General features: G+C 40.2%; 2 protein-coding genes and 1 long non-coding RNA gene across 3 annotated transcripts; 2 read left to right on the top strand and 1 right to left on the bottom strand.

The window, feature by feature from the left end:
• Positions 1-834: 834 nt before the first annotated feature.
• LOC140794033 (AT-hook motif nuclear-localized protein 27-like) lies at positions 835-1,804 on the top strand. The gene has a single exon (XM_073145842.1). It carries the CDS (start codon positions 939-941, stop codon positions 1,611-1,613), a length of 675 nt encoding a protein of 224 aa, XP_073001943.1. The 5' UTR covers positions 835-938; the 3' UTR covers positions 1,614-1,804.
• Positions 1,805-2,916: 1,112 nt separating this feature from the next.
• LOC140794502 (uncharacterized) lies at positions 2,917-6,730 on the bottom strand. The gene is made up of 3 exons (XR_012110135.1): positions 6,556-6,730; positions 4,357-5,409; positions 2,917-4,283 (listed from the first exon to the last, which is right to left on the bottom strand). It is a non-coding gene; the product is annotated as an uncharacterized lncRNA (long non-coding RNA).
• Positions 6,731-15,990: 9,260 nt separating this feature from the next.
• Positions 15,991-19,183, top strand: LOC140794287 (galactan beta-1,4-galactosyltransferase GALS1). The gene is made up of 2 exons (XM_073146259.1): positions 15,991-17,381; positions 18,545-19,183. The coding sequence occupies exons 1-2, from the start codon at positions 16,195-16,197 to the stop codon at positions 18,888-18,890; spliced, it is 1,533 nt and encodes a 510-aa protein (XP_073002360.1). The 5' UTR covers positions 15,991-16,194; the 3' UTR covers positions 18,891-19,183.
• Positions 19,184-19,922: the final 739 nt, after the last annotated feature.

Here is a 19,922-nt window from a genome sequence, read left to right as displayed (position 1 = left end):
CTTTCATTCTCGTCCTCACACGTAACGTTGGTGTGAGACCAACTCTGGATTGTAAATTAATTAGTTCAAGAAGAAAGCGGTTCTAAGACTAGGAGGGCCATGCATATGCTCCCAATTCCCAAAGCTACTATCAGTATGCTTTCCATCGCTACCATTAAGGATTAAAGTAAATGCTTCTAAATAATCGGGGAATTTTTGCAGATGAGCCGCTGGATGGATGGTAAGCACATGGGTTTCACCCTGATGACCAGACATAGCGCCGCTCTGTGTATTACTATAATCACATCGTGAGGACATGACTCATGAGCAAGTTAGTTAATTAATTTGATGGAAACTATATATATATATATATATATATATATATATATATATATATATATATATACTGGACCAAAAATCTTTAGCAGCTACTCATCACTAATCCAATCGTTAATTCCAATTAGTATAAACGAAGTGGTGCATTTTACGTACATAGATATTCGGCAATGTTAACTCTTGTTTTGACTAGATTGTTCATTAATTATACTTGAAATGGACCAGATGCGCGCTTGCTCCTGAATGACGACATAAACATAATTAACATGAGACTATTAAACAATGGGATTGCCATCGCAGTATGAGTCACTAGATCAACAGTAAATAAACAAATCCTCTTCTTCTTTTATTTATTTTTTTCCTTCTTTCTTTCTTTTTGCTTGATAAGTATTTATTAATCAATAAACTAACATATCCTCCAATATAATTCTGTTTTTATAGACTTGTTGGCCGCCTACATAGCTAGCTTGTCCTCTTTGCACTTTGTTAACTTTTACAACATCTCTTTCCACCGCTACAAGTCCTATTATAGAGATGGATCATCGATCATAAGAATAGATAGTTAAGCTGGCTAGCAGCAAGCGACGGGAGAAAGCGAGAGAGAGAGACCGGATGCGCCGCCCATGGCTGGAACTGCCTCGTCTCGTTACCTACGTCACCATATTTGCCCATCGGAGCAGGAGCAGCAGCAACCTGCGATATCAGCCGGGCCCACTCGTCGGCCACGTGGCCGCCCGCTGGGCTCCAAGAACAAGCCGAAGCCGCCCGTCATTGTGACGCGCGACGCCCCTAACGCGCTCTGCTCGCACTTGCTGGAGGTCAGCAGCGGAGCCGACGTGGTGTCCTGCGTCTCGGAGTTCGCGCGGCGGCGTGGGCGCGGCGTCTGCGTCCTGGGGGGCGGCGGGGCGGTGGCCGACGTGTCGCTCAGGCAGCCAGGCGGCGGCGTGGCGGCGCTGAGAGGGCGGTTCGAGATCCTGTCAATAACGGGGACGGTGCTGCCTCCGCCGGCGCTGCCGGACGTGGCGGGGCTGACGGTTTTCATGGGCGGAGGGCAGGGGCAAGTGGTCGGGGGCTGTGTGGTGGGGCCGCTGGTGGCGGTGGGCCCCGTGGTGGTGATGGCCGGGACGTTCGCAAACGCAGTGTGCGAGAGGCTGCCTCTGGAGGGGGAAGGAGACGAGGCGCAGCCTCGGAAGCCATCGGCGTCGCAGTCGTCGGGCGTAACGGGTGAGGTTGGTGGCGGAGGAGGTGTTTCCTTCTATACTAATTTGGGTGCTGGGATTGTGGGAGAGTATGTCTAATTAAATTTTGATCGGGTTTAAAAAGGAGGAGGAGGAGGAGGAGGAGGAGAGAAAATAATTGGTCGATGGTGGTCTATTTTTGTTGATCAGATGGAAGTCTTTTGTTGAATAAACTAGCTACCTTTTTTTTGTTTACATTATTCAGTTCTTCTTTTTTCTTATATATATCTCTCACTCTCTGCATGTGCAAATTTTATGGCTTTTATATCTTCTATTGCTAATGCTACCTATCATTTAGGAAAGACGTAACTTGGCTCTAGCAATACCATGCTCAAGACATACAAAACAAAGAGCTATAAATAAGTTTAAAAATATATAATAAAAAGAAAACACAAAAGAAAGAGCTACGATTATAATTATAACCTGATTCACCCAGCACTGGCTACTTCCATCAGCACAAAGAAGAACAAATCTACTATCACTAATATTGAGACACAAATAGAAGAATCTCACATCTCTACTAACTCTACTAATATGAGTATACAAGTTTTCAATAGAAACCCTTCTTGCTTGAACATCCTTTAAACAAATATCGCTTCCGAACTGTTCTAATCACCATTTCCAGTCAAGCTTGGAGACTTTAAAACTAACAAGAAGACTTCGAGAATAAACCCCCAAACCTCTCTCTCTCTCTCTCTCTTGTTTACACTAAGAAGTGAGGACAAAGGAAACCATCTCTTGTCTACCAACTATTTTATATTTAGATAATACAAGCTCTCTTATAAATTGGTAAGAAGAGAGAGGGTGGACAAGCAATGATGTTAGTCCCCCACCCCCACCTCAACACTGCACCTGCAGTAACTTTGGAATGCTTCCATAAAAGAACATGGCATATTGTGCATGCTTCCAAACATTATCACATTATTGCTGTCCCTTATCACATTTATGACCATACCTAATAGGATTAACATAAAACCCCCAAAACAAATAATTTAATAAAAAAAGAATCTTATTAATGATGATGGTTTTGGTTCTCAGACTTTGAGGAGATGAAAAACAAAGCAATTCAATGAATTTTATGATACTTCCCAGTCTTCCTACCTTTTTGGTCTCTCCCGTGTGGATATTTTGGTCCACTACTTTGAAAGCAAGGCTTAATTGGTTACGTTTTCCAAGTATTTGATCGTCTCTGACTTCTGACCTGACCATCATCATTTCATCAGACTTCCCATTTATCAATGCTCCAATACATATTACCTCATCAATCTCGCATTGGCTCCGGCTTTTAAGATTTAAAGAAAAAAGAAAAGAAAAGAAGCCAAGTCCTTGCTTCCCTCCGATTGATTGATTCTTTGAACAATTACGAGAAAATAACAAGAAATTGCTTTATTAGTATTACTACTGTGTTGCTCAAAACAAAGAACTGGCCAGGCATCTCAAAAGAAGAATTAGAAGAAAAAAAAAACAGCTAGAACGAATCAATCAATCATACTACAAGCATCTCTCTGTTTCTGCCTATGGTAACTAGTAGGTAGCTTGGCGTCTCGGTCACTGACAGAATGAACAGGAAGAGATGAACGTTTGATGAACTCCAAGCAATCAGCTATGGCTTCTGCATAGAATGCGTTTGCCTTCTCGACCGATGACTGAGGAAGATGATCATGGTTTTCGGGCTTAGCTTTCGAGATCAGAACCCTTCGACTGCTCGTTATTCTCTCACAGGGATATCTTAGGCTTCTCCCTGAAGTATTACTGCACTTGAGCTCATCCATGCATCGAACAAATAGGCCAAGGAAACCAAAGAACCTGACGCGTAAACGGAGAAGCGAGAACCGCAGGGAGGTCAGCCGGAAACCTCTCATCCTTCGCCATCGCCGTCCGATCTTGCTATAGCTCACCTGACGACCCATGGCTGTGTGTGCGTGTGCAAGGAGGAGCTTCAATTCAACTATGTGCCTGCTAAGGTACCATTATATAGTGAGAGAAATTTAATTATGAGTCAGCAATGGGAATCTGGTGGGGTCATCATATGTTACAGTCTATGTTTGATTTTAGAGACAGTGATATAACTATGAAAATAGTAGGTAATAAGTTAAGATTGCCACCAAGAATTAAAAGGGAAAAAAAAAACAGACCAACCTTTTTGTCATCAAACAGCAGAAGGTCTACATACAAATTGGCAACTCCATTCCATTGTCAGCTGATCAGGAAATTGATATGTACGCCATCAATTCATCATTTTAGTCTATGCTGCTAATTTTAATAGTTTCATCTACTACTACTACTGAGGACCTATATAAATATAACAGTCTATGCTGCTAATTTTAATAATTTCATCTACCACTGAGGACCTATATAAATATAACAGGCAAGATGGAATCTAAGTGAGTATGTACATAGAGTCAGCTAGCTAGGGTTGTCCATCAACTCCCTCCATGCTCCCTCTTAAATCAAAATAATAAACAAGACCACATGCAGTGTGCTTCGTTCCATGGATTGAAGCAAGTACTCACTGTCATCAGTCTCTTTGCATTTCATGCTCTCCTCTAACCTCCTATTAATTCATCCAACTGTTCGTCTGGCTTCATGATAAGTAGTAGTTAATTTGCAAACCTGAGTGGGATTAACGGGTAATCGTCCCATCTGCTGTCGTGGCTCCTGGATGACCGTCATTGGTGAATTGGAGCCATATATAGGTGCGTCCGCCTCACCTTCTGTCATCATCCACATCTACAAGAGAACATGAAGGCATTTAGGAGTGGGGTATAAGTATAACATATTGTCTGCAAACACAATGGCCTACATGAAATAAAGAGTAAGTTGTCGTAGTCCACCGCAGTCTTGTTACTCTGCCTGGGTTTGATGTAACGTTGGGTATAACCTAGTGAGTGCAGCACCTCTCAATCCATGATCCCATTTGCTCCCTGCATTAACTGTAAGTGGGGTCTTCTAATTGCAACCTTGCTCTGTTGATAACAAGCAGCATTCCCACAACCCTGCTGCCATTGCCGTTCTGTCACTTGTCTTCTTCCTGCCGGAATTAACCCACCTGGAGGAGGTTCTTTTGCATCCAAACGACACAGATTCTGCTAAAATATCTCTGCCATATACCCTTTTTGCTTGAAATGGCTTTACCAAAAGTGAGATGCATCTAATTGCTGATCAAGCTCACTCAAATATATCCAACCGAAATGAAACTTATTACTGATCATAGCTCGAAAACAGTAGTAGACAACACAATAAAAGTAAATGAAAATGATCACAGATTCACAATGACCTTTTCATAGATAAAGATTAATAGTTTAATACATCGTTCTCGGACAAGATGTTTATTGTTTACTGTCCTAAAGGAAACAAGGTTTACTATGGTAATAAATATAAGAACAGGCCAGCTTCTTTCACATATCACAACCCTCTTTTTTAATGTAGTTCTGAAGGATCAATAAGACCTTCTAAGACAACAAGCTGATCCAAGAGTGCAAATTTCTCGTCTTCTAGAGTCTTGACTTCTGCTTCTGCCTCACCCAGATCTTTATCCAGCGAGAAGCTTTCTTCTTCCAGCAGTAAGTACTTCCGCCTTAATGCTCGATACTCATCATTGGAACCTGAATCTGGCAAAGAATCTGGGGTTGCCCTATCTGTTTGTGGGAATGTTGGGGCCAAATCATTTTTCAGACTCCTCTTAGGTGCCTTTTGTGTCTTACCAGACATCACACCTTTAGTTTCACCTTTCATCCGGACTAAAGAAACCGTTTGTTTTTGTTGCTTCTTCTTCCGTGGCTTCGGATTGGAAACATGCTCTACTGATAAAGCTCGTGGGTCTTGCATTATGATAGAGAACTAAGTTGGAACAGATCTGAAGGGGCAAAAATTTCAAATAAGCACTTCTAACACAGAAGATAAAAAAAAAATTGTTCTAATATAGGAAAACTGGACTAAAAGTTCCCTGCAGTTTGGATTCAAATTTTTGCATCACAAGAGAAAAGTTTGTTGTAATAGTTTAAGATTGACCAAGTTAATGTTTATTTACAAACTACATAGAGTACTAAACAAATACAAAGTTAACAGGAAACATAATCTTTATAGCAATAAAGTATTCGATCCTCAAATTGGATAGAAGAGGAATATGTACTCGAGTCCTTAGCGCTAACCATTAACTTGCTGACTACTTTTTACAAGCAGAGTAGGTTTCTCTAAGGTAGAGCTATGAAACACGGATATGAATACGAGATACAGATACGATACGAACACGGGAAGACGGCAAATTCTTAAAAAACAACATATGATACGTCTAGAATACGGCAATAAAAAATTATATTCTAATTAAAACCTATACATGTGTATGTGCAAAAAAAAAAAAATATTCTAATGACCATCTACACATAACATTGCATTAAATATTTTAATGTATCTATTATCTACATAAGCATTTAATAGCAAATTCTAACACTATACTAATCTAACTGTTAGTATTAAGATAAGCATTTTAACATTCTAATTTAACATATAATTGGTTTTTCTTCTTTGAAATAAAATAGAGAATTCTACTAATCGTTCCACATTTCACAATAATTTAACATTTAAGAAGATGAAACCACATCATTCAAATTAAATATAAGTAACTAAGCTAGGAATCTAACGCATCATATTTAAAAACAAAATTTTGTAAAACGAGTCTATCTGAAAAAACTATGAGTAAGAGAGGAATAATTAAACTATAATACTTCTGTAATAATATCAAAATAATAACCACACTTAATCATGTAATACTTAAGTAACCATATTAGAATTAATTAAACTGTAAATAAGACAGAGAAGAAAATATGCAGAATTTCAAAGAAAAAAAATTCGGAGAACAAGGGAGAAAAACAAAGGAACGAAACTGAAAACAAAATTTGAGAAGGGGAAAATGGAAGAAATCAGATGAAGAAAATTCAGAGAAGAAATTGAGGAAAAACTAAGAAGAAATTGAGAAAAAAAAAGAGAGAGAAGAAGAAAATACCGATGTGAGAGAGAGAGAAAGTTTGTCGCTGTCGAGCGCCGAGAGAATGGTGTGGTCGTCGGCTGGTTCGTCGAGAGAGGGGGTGGGTGGGGTGGGGGGGGGGAGAGCTAGGGCACGAAATGTTTGAAAGAAGGGGGATAACGAACAGGGGAGTAAGTTAATAAGCTTAACATGTTTCTTAAAAACGTATCCCCGATGTATCCAGTTGTTTCCATCCATCCAAAAATATAAAATAATTATTAAAATGTATTGGATACAGATACGAACCCATTTTGGGGTCTCTATGCTTTAGAAAGAAGAGGAACTTAAATCTTTAGTCCATCCTGCTTGAATCAAAGGTACAACAATACAATCTACTGTTTGCTATTTCTATGAGCTTACTACTCCAGATGAATATGCATTTTGGTTACAAAAATTTAAATGCATTCTTGCTCAACAAGAGCAAATTATCTAACAAGTCTTGTTGAGCTTGAAACAATGAATAAATCTAAAAGAATATTCCGATCCCTTTCATGTCAACTCTCTTGGTTATAACCATGCACACAAAAGTTTAACATTCTTGTTAGCTGATCTCCAAGAAATATCTTCCCTCTTTATCTTTTGAAAAATAGGATAGAGATAGACAAGAAAAGGCTAAGCGATTCCTATGTTTGACTAAAGCATCTAGAAAACATTAACGAGTCTGAAATGCTACATTTATGGTGGTAAAGGAACGTCCTCTTCAACCAAGTCTTTGTTCAGAATCTGTACCCTATGTGCTTTATTCACACATATGAATTCAAAAACTGCCCCTAAACCATGAATTATTGACTCGCAAGTTTTAAAAAAAAAAAAAAAAACTCTACCAGTCTACCCTCGCAGAAGAGCAAGCGTCAACAAGCAAACTTAAAGGCATCTAATAGTATAATTGTAACAATCACAATGCTGATTCTTAAAATCCCACCTAAAAAAGCTCTGACATTGAAGAGTGAAATGGATTTATCTAGAAGAGGGCATCCACCTGCCATGCAAGCTCTTGAAAGTTGGGAGGAGTTAAGGATTGAAGAGAGAGCTATTCAAGAAATAAGATGTTGATAAGATACAAAGCAGTGAGCATACAGAACCAAAACAAAAGGGATAAAATATATTTGGAAGAAAAATGTTAGGAGAGAAGGTTTCATTTCTTGCGAGTCAACCAACTTATGGAAGCTGGCCATGGAATAGATCAGGAACCATCAAAGAATAGCCCTTATAGGTTTGAGGATCATATTAAGATTGAGGGAGATCTGATTAAGAAGAGAAATATTGTATTATATCCTATGCCTATGATAAAAACTTTTTGGATGGGAAATGGGGAACCAACTACTGACTCATGGACTTTCCATCTTCAAATCTTGGTAAAATCTATGGATTCCTGGATACTATTTCTAGTGAAGCTTCCGAAATGTTATTTGTCTAGGATAAAGAAAGAAAAATCCCTAGCATATACTTTCCCACTCATTCTACCAGTCCTTTCATTTATACCCTGGGGTTAATCGAATATAAAAAGAAATAAAGAGAAAAAATCCACATTCTAAAATGGTGACATTAGATGACCCCTTCAGACCTCCAACGCTTCCCATGTTTCGGAGCCAAATTCCCAGAAAGTTTCTTTCTAATCTCTTTAAAAGACCAACTTCTGAGCCAATTTTCCAAAAGCTGAAAAATTAACCCGTCTATTGATTCAACTTGAGGAGTTGATATAGATTTTCCATTAAGATTTAAAATTTAGGAGTTGACACATAAATAAGAAGCTTCTGCCATTATGAAGATACGAAAATATGAAAAATTGCTCCTTCCCCAACTATAGGTATGTTAAAAGAAGTGACAATAATTCATGCCGGAAAAATAAACAACGGGGCTCAATCTAATTGACAAAATCAATTTGATCTCGCGTTTCGACTATTCTAAGAACTCTAACATGAAGAAACAATCATCCACATAAGAATCAGAGCCAACATTAAAATTACGATGGCACCCAACAGTACACGACCGCTTCGTTCAATCCAGATTCGAAAAATAGAAAAAATTTGCATCTTACCCCTTGCAGATGCGTGCCTGCATCTCCCTATTCGATGCCCTAAAATACCGAGTGTGGAAGAGGAAGAGGGATCATGGTCGGGCTGTGTCCTCTTCTAGGCTTAACGTACGCCGGGAAAGCAACAATGAGTTAATAATACTATGAAGGCCCAACTCATTGGGCTGGGTTTCATCGTAAAGCCCAATTGGCCTCGGTGACTTAAACACACACTTCATTCCGGTGAAGTCCGCCGTCTTACATCGCCCAATTCAATTGGCCTCTATGCCCCAGCTCCCATGTATGTCCCGGAACATGAAATAATCGAGCACTGGTTCCTTTTGGCTCGTCCCACTCTCCCTTAGCACTTTTGTTTATCTATTCCGTGTAATGTGGAGCATATGGAAAGTATGGAATGATCACTTTTTCAGCAAGTCGAAGCACATACCCCCCCTCTTATTCCTTGAAATTTTTTTTGCATCTTATCCTTTTGCAGATGCGTGCCTGCATCTCCCTATTCGATGCCCTAAAATACTGAGTGCGGAAGAGGAAGAGGGATCATGGCCGGGTTGTGTCCTCTTCTGGGCTTAACGTGCGTCGGGAAAGCAACAATAAGTTAATAATAGTATGAAGGCCTAGCTCACTGGGCTGGGTTTCATCATAAAGCCCAATTGGCCTCGGTGACTTAAATGCACACTTCATTCCAGTGAAGTCCTATAATCACCCAACCTAAAAAAAAATTAGTTCTGCATGGGCACTGTGGTCGGCCTCGTGCCCTTGCAGTTGGGCATGGCGTGGGGGTGCCACACACCCCCTAGCGTGGCCGCAGCCATTCGGCTGCAGCCAATTGGCCGCGGCGGGCCCTAGCGTGGCCATAGTTGCCGCCAAAACCCCCCCCAACCGCCTCTCTCTCTCTCGATCCTCTCTTTCTATCTCTCTCTCTCTCTCTCTCTCTCTCTCTCTCTCTCTCTCTCTCTCTCTCTCTCTCTCTCTCTCACCGAGGCCGGCCTATCGCCGCCGCCGCCACCTCCACGAGCGCCGGTGAGCTCTTTCTCCTCCTCTCTCTCCTCCTCTCATCTTCTCTCTCTCTCTCTCACTATCTCTCTCTCTTTCTCTTTTTCTTACTTTGGGCTCGAGCCCGTCAGAGCCGAGCCGCCGGCGAGAGGTCAATTGAATTGGGCGATGTAAGACGACAGACTTCACTCTCCCTTAGCGCTTTTGTTTATCTATTCCGTGTAATGTGGAGCCTATGGAAAGTATGGAATGATCACTTTTTCAGCAAAGTCGAAGCATATACCCCTCCTTATTCCTTGAAGAAATTTTGCATCTTACCCCTTGCAGATGCGTGCCTACATCTCCCTATTCGATGCCCTAAAATACTGAGTGCGGAAAAGGAAGAGGAAGAGGAAGAGGGATCATGGTCAGGCTGTGTCCTCTTTTGAGTTTAACGTGTGCCGGAAAAGTGAAAAACCCGTAGACACAAGTATGTATCTAAATACTAGGCAATAATATCACTCGTTCGCTTAAGTAAAAGTTCGAAGAAATATTAAGAACGAAAGCAGAGATGAACGCTAAGATTTTAACGTGGAAAAACCCAAACGGGAAAAAACCACGGATCCAAACTCGAATCAAAACCAATCACTAGAATAGTAGCAATTACAAGATTGACTCACAAAACAACCCGTCGATCCAAACGACTTTGTTCCTCTCAGTCTTACTCGCTAGAACCCACAATTCATTGCTTCTCGTGATTGATGTCCAACCTCAGTAGGCCTCGAGATTGTACTTTCGTCTAGATAGCCCTTAAGACGAAAGATTAAGTTTTGTATTTGAGTAGAACCTTGTTAGTTAAAAAACCGATGTAGCCTCAAGAAGTCCCCTTCAATAATGCTTCTTCAACCACCTTAGAGTTAGGGCATCACAATCCTTATATATAATCTTCAAGATAGAGCCAAATCCAAGTCTTATTCGAACTCACGAAAGTTCAAGAATATCAAACTTCATTGGTGTGTTCGAACGCGACCCGGGTGTGTTCGAACGGCCTGACTTGATCTTAGGTGCATTTGAATGGGCCCAAGTGCATTCGAACACGATAGTTTGAAATTTTCAGGTTGTGTTTGAACGCGTTTGTGAACGCTGCTCTCAGTCTGCGTGAATGCATGTACCCGCGTTCGAACGCGTTTATGAACGCAGCTCTCGATCTGTGTGAACGCATGTACCTACGTTCGAACGCGTTTGTGAACGCACCGCGTTCGAACGCGTTTGTGAATGCGGTGTGAACTTATCAACTTTGCTCCAATAATCTTGCAATTCTTCAAATCAGAGATTTTCTAGACTTGTATAAAGCTCATATACATGTAAAAATACACTTAGAATATTTTATACACAATTGCCAATAATTAAAAACCTAACAGAAAGCAACAATGAGTTAATAATAGTATGAAGGCCCAGCTTATTGGGCTGGGTTTCATCGTAAAGCCCAATTGGCCTCGGTGACTTAAACGCACACTTCATTCCGGTGAAGTCCGCCGTCTTACATCGCCCAATTCAATTGGCCTCTATGCCCTAGCTCCCATGTATTTCTCGGAACATGAAATAATCGAGCACCGGTTCCTTTTGGCTCGTCCCACTCTCCCTTAGCTCTTTTGTTTATCTATTCCGTGTAATGTGGAGCCTATGGAAAGTACGGAATGATCACTTTTTCAGCAAGTTGAAGCATATACCCCCCCTTATTTCTTGAAATGGTCCACGTCTTATAACTCTTCATATCCACACTAGACTCATCACAAAAGACCAATCAAACCAACCAACCATATCCCAACAGACCAGTTAGAACAACATTAGAGGAGACAGAGTTAGGGGAGAGGAGGGCGAGACATTGCCAGCGACGTAGAAGGCCCTTTCCTAATGGGGAAAGGTGGCAATTGAGCCCTACCAGAACTAGGGCCGGTGCTGGGGAAAGTTGCAACTGAAGCCTATGTGCAAGTCTGTGCAAGTCTATTATCATAGGAACTATGTTTTCTATAATTTAAGAATATTTAAGGTGGATGACCCTTTTTACCCCTTAAGTCTGGTCTGTAGGTGCAACTAAGAGTAGGTGGAACAAGACCACCTCACTATATTAGCTCAATGTAATCGTGTTTGTTGCCCACCTTTGGATAAATCTGGTCTAGGAACTTCTTTTCAAATAAAGCAAACAAGAAGGGAAACAAAATTAACTGAGAGCATATTGGTATGTAATTGTATATGATGAATAAGCGCTAAGGTTGCATTTAGAAACGTCTTCAAATAATTGAAATATAAATTAATGATTGGGATCCTCGATTGGAACCCAACCAACCCAAAGAGGAGCTCTCCATTGGATATCTGGATGCAACAAAATGGGGGTTTTATCGAGTAGTACTCCCCACCATTACCAAATCTTAATTTTAAGTAGCAAATCGTAAACGTACGGTGGACATGGCCCTACCGAGACAAGGACGTACATATATAAACATAACATAAAATTACATTACATTAGCATGCAGTTAACGGCCATCTACCTTGATCTAATTCAAATTAAGCTTCAGTTACATATATCAACCGCCGAGACAGTAACGTAGCAGCAAACTATATATATAATTAACGGCTAGCTATATATATATATATATATATATATATATATATAGAAGGTGTGAATGTGACCACTCTTCTACCACGTACTTTTGTCTCTCATACTGACTGTATCAGCTGTATCTGTATTCCCCCCCTAGCAGTGATGATTACTTTTCGAACTAAAAGCCACGTATAGTATATATCACGCAAATATACATAAAAGAAAGCAACCACAAATTCTCCATCTTGGTTGCATTCGTTATAGCCTGTTGCGTTTGTTGCCATATATCAATCATCTTTTCTCTTTCTCCTGTCATGTATATCATCACCTAATTGCGCATGGGGAACAACATGATAATTATACCATTACTGTATGTATATATAATAGCTAGCTTCTCGTTACTTTTATTACATCGTTTGCATCCATATATAGGTTAATTAATATGCAGCAGTGACAATATACAAACAATCTATATTTTGGTAACTCCTTATACATATACGAAGCACAGTAGGTAGAAAACGCAAAGATGATGATGGTGGTATTATTAATTATTACAACTATTGCACGGCCGGAATACGATCCTTCTGCTTAATCTCAAGCATAAGAAACATGATAAAGCGCGCTCTGGAATAGCTGAGAAGCTAGCAAATATGCATAGCTATCCTCTTCTAATTATTCACTACATGTGCTATTAATTAGTTAATTAATGATACCAGTAGTATTTAAAGGCTTAATTATTGGGTGATGAATCCACTTATCATTCATGCATAGACCCATATCTGGAGAAGGTTGTCCATAGTGTCTAGATTTTGTCTTGCATTTTGACCCATATCCATGGACCATGACCGGCCGATTAGCTCCATGATTGAAGGAGAAGCATCACCAAACCTTATATCTTGATTCTTGCAGTTAATGCAGGTCGATTGATTCCAATTCCATGCGCAGAAAAAATAAAAAGAATATTGGTCCACCTCAAGCACAAGGACAAAATGATGCCAAACGCAAATTCTTCTATAAAAAAGCCCCGGTGATGGCTGGCTAGCTAGCTCCAAAAATGTAAGGTAGCCATCTTAATGACTTGAATAATGTAAGCTAGCTCCCTAATGCCAAGTTTCTAGTGGCAAGGACATCATGTCTAATCTAACAACTAATGCCATGAATTTTGCGGCGTTTAATCATGCATGCATAAATAATTTCCGTAACATCACACTGAATAGTAGATTAGTAGTAGGGGTCTAAATGATCCAAGTTTGAGCAGACCTGCTTGATTTATATAGGCTCAGCTCAAAACTAATTTCGAACTTTATCTTTTTATTTAAGCTTGGTTCAACTCAAGTTATGCCGAGTTTGAAGCCACACGGAGCGAGCCCAAGCCTTAAATGAGCTAGGGTTTTAAACTTAGCCATTATATTCTTCCACCACCTCACACAACTTCTGCTCTTCCACTTTCACGGTCTCAAAATTCCATTGGCCCAAAACAAAGCAACGCATGCATATCCCGAGGAGGAGCTGATGCATGTTGGAGTCATATATTTTCTTGAGCAGGGAATTAATATAGGCAAATTGTGGTTAAAGGGGAGACCTTGCTCATGTTGTTGAAGGTGAAGCGTTTGGGTACATTTTGGAGATGGAGGAGGAGGAGGAGTCTGAATTTGGTGCAAGTGGCCTAGAGTAATAAGAGGTAGGATTGGGTCTCGTGCTAAACGTTTGACATGATCTTGCACTGAAGTCACTATATTTCACCGTTGATTTTGAATATGCTTTGGCTGAGGAGTTGTGGAGGTTGTAGATGAAGAGGGGCCCTTAGGGTACTTATCGAAGTGGGTGTGAAGCATGAGCTTGACGTTGGCCAAGTTGGCAGTGATGATGTCGTGGACGCCGCTGAGATTGCGAAAGCAAAAGATGTTGGTCAAGGTGGTAGAAAGCGAAGAGGCAATCTAATTGACTAAATCAATATGGTTGGCGAGGAAATAAAGGAGGTGGCTAGGAGAGGGTAGGGTACGTATAGACTTGAGAAAATATTTTTCTCCATTTTGGAGAGGAGGTAAAGGTAGAGAGAGAGGAGGAAGAGGAAGAGGAGGAAGAGGAAGAGGAAGAGGAAGAGGAAGAGGAAGAGGAGAAGGAGAGCAAAGAAGGTGAAGATAAGAAGATATGTCAACTTTGCAAATCTTAGAGTAGGAGGGGATTTAGTGAAGAATGAGAAATAAGTGATTCAGTGGGAATAGAGCTTTTGTTGGTTATATGGAGAGAGATGAGCCACTACATTTTAAATCTAATAGTTATAAATTATATATATATATAATTATTGAGCCAAGCGTGAGCGAGTTGGCTTAGACTCATGCTTGGCTCAAAACTAATTTTTAACAAGACTCAACTCAATTCATTCAATCCAAGCTTCAGCTGAGCCAATGCTTATTTATTTTTGACAATGCATATTAGATAGCTTTTGTTGCTGAAAACCATATAGGGTATACAACTGTTGGGCGACCAGATCCAACTCAAAGATCCTTACTAGTTTTGTGATGCATAGCTTAGATAGTAGCTAGATGGGAATGGGAGGATCCAATTCAATTGTTGGTGTTGCCTGTAGCCACAAACACAAAGTGCAGCTAGCTCTCATCCGACACCACTTCATTCCAACTCATCAATTCTTTCTATTGCTGCCCTGGCCGTGCCAGGGCCTCAACAATTCTATACACACTTGTTTGTATGTATATATGCTATCATTTCTCTCTGTCAAAAAAAAGAAGAAGAATATATATGCTATAATATTCATAGCCCTTCATTATACCCAAATCATGGAGTATGGTCAGAAACGAAGCATGCGCACGTGAATCGTGGTGGAACTCTAACACTAGTATCTGGATAACTCCTTTTGCCAGTATACACTTACAATATATATATATATATATATATATATATATATATATATATATATATATATATATATATATATATATATATATTAACTAAGAGAAATACTAAAATAATAATATCTTTATCTTTAAATCTTTAAAATATTTAATAGTTATTAACTCCAATGAGTATTCACATAAATAATATGAGAGATTTAAAGGGTATATATATATATATATATATATATATATATATATATATATATATCCCCTTAATCAAATTAAAATCTAAATAGAGATAAAAATTGAAGGCATGCAATAATCACTGCCGACACTTCCTCTCCCATTCCTTTTCTCCCTCCACATGTACTAAAGTGCAACAGATTTGATGACCTTAAGCTTTTGACTTAGATTTTCATTTTATTCGGACCCCAATCTCGCTTTGTTTGTGTAAAATGTTTTTTATGCTTTATTTTTTGCTTTTTACCTTTTCAAAAGAAAGTAAGTGCAGTATAAATTGAATATTAGATCATCTATTGAATATTTTGTAGGATAAATCTTGCATAGTTTTCATATAGCTATGTTTTCTTTCGTTTCATGTTTCTATTATAAAATCATCCAATTTCACTGTAAGAATAATTTAAATTATCAATTTAAAAAATCACACCTACTGTATTATTTTCATCCAGTGTCTAATTTTGTTTGTTCGTTAAAAGTTGTGTCTAAATGATTAACCGCACACACACACACACATATATATATATATATCAATTTATTATGTATGACTGCTATCACAGCCTCATATCAATAATTGCATTATTTATCTTTATAAATTAAAGAAATTAAAGCGACATTCTCTCCGACCCCACCATAAAACCCTACACCCCCATTAAATTGCTCCTACCTTTGTCTCTCTCTCTCTCTCTCTCTCTCTCTCTCTCTCTCTCTAAAGTAAAAAAAGTGCGGAGAGAGTGAGTGAGTGCTTCTGCTTCATCCTCTTCTCTAGTATTAAAAAGGCAAGAAGGGAATAGAGAAAATATTCTGCGAGAGAAAAGAGAGTAAGAGAGAGGAAGAGACGAAGTGAGCGAGAGAGAAGGAAGAGCACCTCCTCCTCCACCACCACCATTGTACTCCATAAAAACTTTAAAAAAAAAATGAGGAAAGATGGAGGTGGAGGAGGTGGTAATAATGGAAGCTCGGCTTACCCCCCTCTTACCATCTCCTGTTACGATCTAAAAACATTCATAGCCATTCTTGTGGTTCTCACCCTCTTCATGGCCATTTGGCAACTTCAGCCTTACGAATCCCTCCTCGCCTCCAACCTCTCCTCCTCCTCCTCCTCCTGTCCCCTTCGCCTCCCCAACAACATCACCGCCTCCACCTCTACCTCTAATCCCCTCCTCCCCAAGCAGAAGAAACTCGCGACCTCCTCCATTGCTGCCCAAAATCTCACCTTTACTACTCCTTTCGACCCAAACAAGCGCGTCTTCCGCCCCTACGGCAGCGCTGCGGCCCTCTTCGTCCAGATGGGCGCCTACCGCGGCGGGCCGTACACATTCGCCGTCATCGGACTCGCCTCCAAGCCCACCCACGTCTTCGGCAAGCCATGGTTCAAATGCGAGTGGGTTCCCAACCCCAACTCGTCAGCCACCAATTCCTCTCTTCCCATCCGTGCCAAGGGGTATAAGATGCTCCCCGACTGGGGCTACGGCCGTGTCTACACCGCCGTCGTCGTCAACTGCACGTTCCCCGTCGTTCCCAACGCCGACAACGCCGGCGGCAAGCTCAATCTCTACGCCTACTACTCTCAGTCCCCGAGGAAGTACGAAAAGTTCGTCGCTTTGGAGGAGGCTCCCGGCTCCTACGACGAGTCCCGCTTCCGCCCTCCGTACAAGTACCAGTACTTGTACTGCGGCTCCTCCCTCTACGGCAATCTCAGCGCAAGCCGCATTCGGGAGTGGATGGCCTATCACGCCCATTTCTTTGGACCCAATTCCCATTTCGTCTTCCACGACGCCGGCGGAGTCAGCCCCGCCGTGCGGGCGGTGCTGGAACCCTGGCTGAGGGCCGGGCGGGCGACGCTCCAGGACATCCGGGGCCAAGCAGAGTATGACGGATACTACTATAACCAGTTCTTGGTGGTGAATGATTGCTTGCACCGGTACCGGCATGCCGCTAATTGGACCTTCTTTTTTGACGTGGACGAGTACATTTACTTGCCGGATGGAAGAACTCTGGAGTTGGTGCTGGCGGAGTTGTCTCCCTACACCCAATTCACCATCGAGCAGAATCCCATGTCCAGTAAGCTCTGTGTGCTGGATTCCAAGGGGGATTACTCCAAGTGAGCTCTCTCTATCCCCACTTTTTTCTTTAAAACATTTTTAATTTCTATTTCAGTCATGTCCTTTAACTATATGAATATTATTAACAGAAGATGCAGTGCATTTACTTTTTAAATTTGCAGTCTTTTTTTCTATTAAGTTATGGTCACTATCTTAGGCTCTTAGCTATCCAGAGTATAGTATAAATGTTCATTATATTCCATCATTAAATAAGAAAAGACTCGATGCAATGTATTTCACAGACTATTGATAAAAAGATTGCTATTCCTGGGATTCTCCGGTACCTATCTAGAGGTAAAAGGTGAAATATAACATTGTTTATCTTAGATTAAGGCTCTTCTCATATGTTTTTATTCATATGTTTTAGGTCCTCTGTTAATTTTACTTATAACATTTGTAACATTCTGAAATGTTTATGTGCACTTGAGTTATTGGGTGGATTAAGTTTATCTTAGATTAAGGCTCTTCTCAGAGAAGCTTGTGTTTTAGGTCCTCTGTTAATTTTATTCATATGTTAGATAGGTACCTATCTAGAGGTAAAAGGTGAAATATAGCATTTGTAACTGTTAGCTTCTGAAATGTTTATGTGTGCTTGAGGTATTGGGTGGATTAAGTTTATCTCAGATTAAGGCTCTTCTCAGAGAAGCTTGTGTTTTAGCTCCTCTGTTAATTTTATTCATATGTTTTGATTTCTTATTACTTATAACACAATCAAATATGTTGATATTGCTCTAATCTGGCATCTTAGTTGGTCAGGGAAGTCTTCATAATTTCTTCTCTTTCAGGTAAGCTTTCGATTTTATTTAAAAAAAAAGGAAAAAATAGTTATGCTTTTGATGGTATAAATTATTTTAGAGATTCACATTTTTAATAACATATAACAGAAACCCTTGTACGAAAATTTTAAGGAACACTTAATTATTTCTTTACCTCTGTTTGCTTCATAGGAGGAGGATATGCAAAGTTCTATTTTGCATTCAGCTCTTACTTTTATTCTCTTTAGTGAATCAGAATTTGAATGATCCACCTTTCAATTGTTTCTTTTACCTCTGTTTGCGTCATAGGAGGAGGATATGCAAAGTTCCAGTTTGTATTCAGCTCTTACTTTTATTCCTTTTAATGAATTAGATTTTGAATGATCTACCTTTCAATTGATATCCAGGAAGTGGGGATTTGAGAAGTTAGTATTTCGGAACTCGATCACGGGGGTGCGGCGAGATCGCAAATATGCAATTCAGGCAAGAAATGCCTATGCTACTGGAGTTCACATGTCAGAGAATGTCATCGGGAATACCACTCACAAGACGGAATCACTTATCCGTTACTACCATTACCATAACTCCATTAATGTGTTGGGTGAGCCATGCCAGGAGTTTGTGCCAATACCACCGGGAGGCAATGCAACATGGTTCGAGAAAATCCCATATGTCTATGATGACAACATGAAGCGCATGGCTGAAACCATCAAGCGGTTCGAGGAGCAAACAGTTGGGCCTATCCAAGTATAGCATTTAGAATCCCAACCCAAACCCCAACTTCTTGAAATCATTTTATATGATATACATAATCCAGCTCTATCGCATGCGAGGTGTTGGCATTCTTTGATGTTGAAATGACCATAGTTTATGACTGAGAGTTCTCCTTTTTCCCTGGTATCTGGCTGGAGAATCTGACAGATAAGAAAAGAAGGCAAAGACCAGGGAAGGGTGATGGCATATATATGCCATTATATCTTAGATTTCAGTGTGAAGTTGAGGCCCTGTAAAAAACTCTTTTATGTATAAATTTATTTACCTTGTGACTTTGTGAGTCCTTTTTTTTTTCCATTTAAACTAGATCACTTAGCAATTCATACAGTGTCGATGAAGGATTCTTGTGTTCAGAGAGCCATTGTCTTCCTTGTTGCTTGGGTATCTAAACAATGAGTCGGATTCAATAATTGCAAGGCATAGATAATGAGCGGTAGCTTGTCCATTTGCAGTCTGATGGATCTACAATTCTGCAAATTGGTACTGTAGAAGGAGGAACTCAGTGGTCTCTGATCGTAGATAGGACGGAGGAACACAGATGGATATACATTTTTAGGGAGGTGGCGGTGGTCCATGGATGGCCTCCTCTCCAGCTATTGCAAAATTTGCTAGTTCATATCTTTGGCTGCATTGTAGTCTAGGATGAGGTTAATAGCAAGCAAGCTTCTTATATTTTGAAATCTTGTTAGCTGTAGGCCGTGCTAATTTGCTCTCTTGAAGGAGGAATCAGCCTTATTCGAGACCCCCGCCCCCACTGATGGTTGAGGTTATATGTAGACAAGGGCATATAAAGGCAAAATATTAGGCTGTGAGGGTCACAAATGGGAGGTAGGTGTTGTGTGTCTTGTAGTGTTGCCTATTAGCTGTCTGTCTTTGATCAAGTGTGTCCATAGTTCATCAAGTTCACAAATGCAATGCATTTAATCGACTGTTTTCTTCTGTTAAGAATCGATGTTATGTTAGGTTCTGAGGTTATTCTGATCACTCATGCTGGTGATGCGATAAAACCTT

The sequence above is a fragment of the Typha latifolia genome, chromosome 8, assembly GCF_019914945.1.
Source record: "Typha latifolia isolate L0001 chromosome 8, TyphaL0001v2, whole genome shotgun sequence".
NCBI classification, from domain to species: domain Eukaryota; kingdom Viridiplantae; phylum Streptophyta; class Magnoliopsida; order Poales; family Typhaceae; genus Typha; species Typha latifolia.
The sequence above is the reverse complement of the archived record's forward strand: the minus strand, read 5'-3'. Positions and strand labels throughout refer to the sequence as shown.

What these genes read in the sequence shown, in the direction of transcription:
- LOC140794287 (XM_073146259.1), top strand. Translation starts at nt 16,195, where the DNA reads ATGAGGAAAGATGGAGGTGGAGGAGGTGGTAATAATGGAAGCTCGGCT. An exon ending in TCCAAGGGGGATTACTCCAA is followed by an intron (nt 17,382 to 18,544) that starts GTGAGCTCTCTC and finishes ATTGATATCCAG; the next exon opens with GAAGTGGGGATTTGAGAAGT.
- LOC140794033 (XM_073145842.1), top strand. Translation starts at nt 939, where the DNA reads ATGGCTGGAACTGCCTCGTCTCGTTACCTACGTCACCATATTTGCCCA.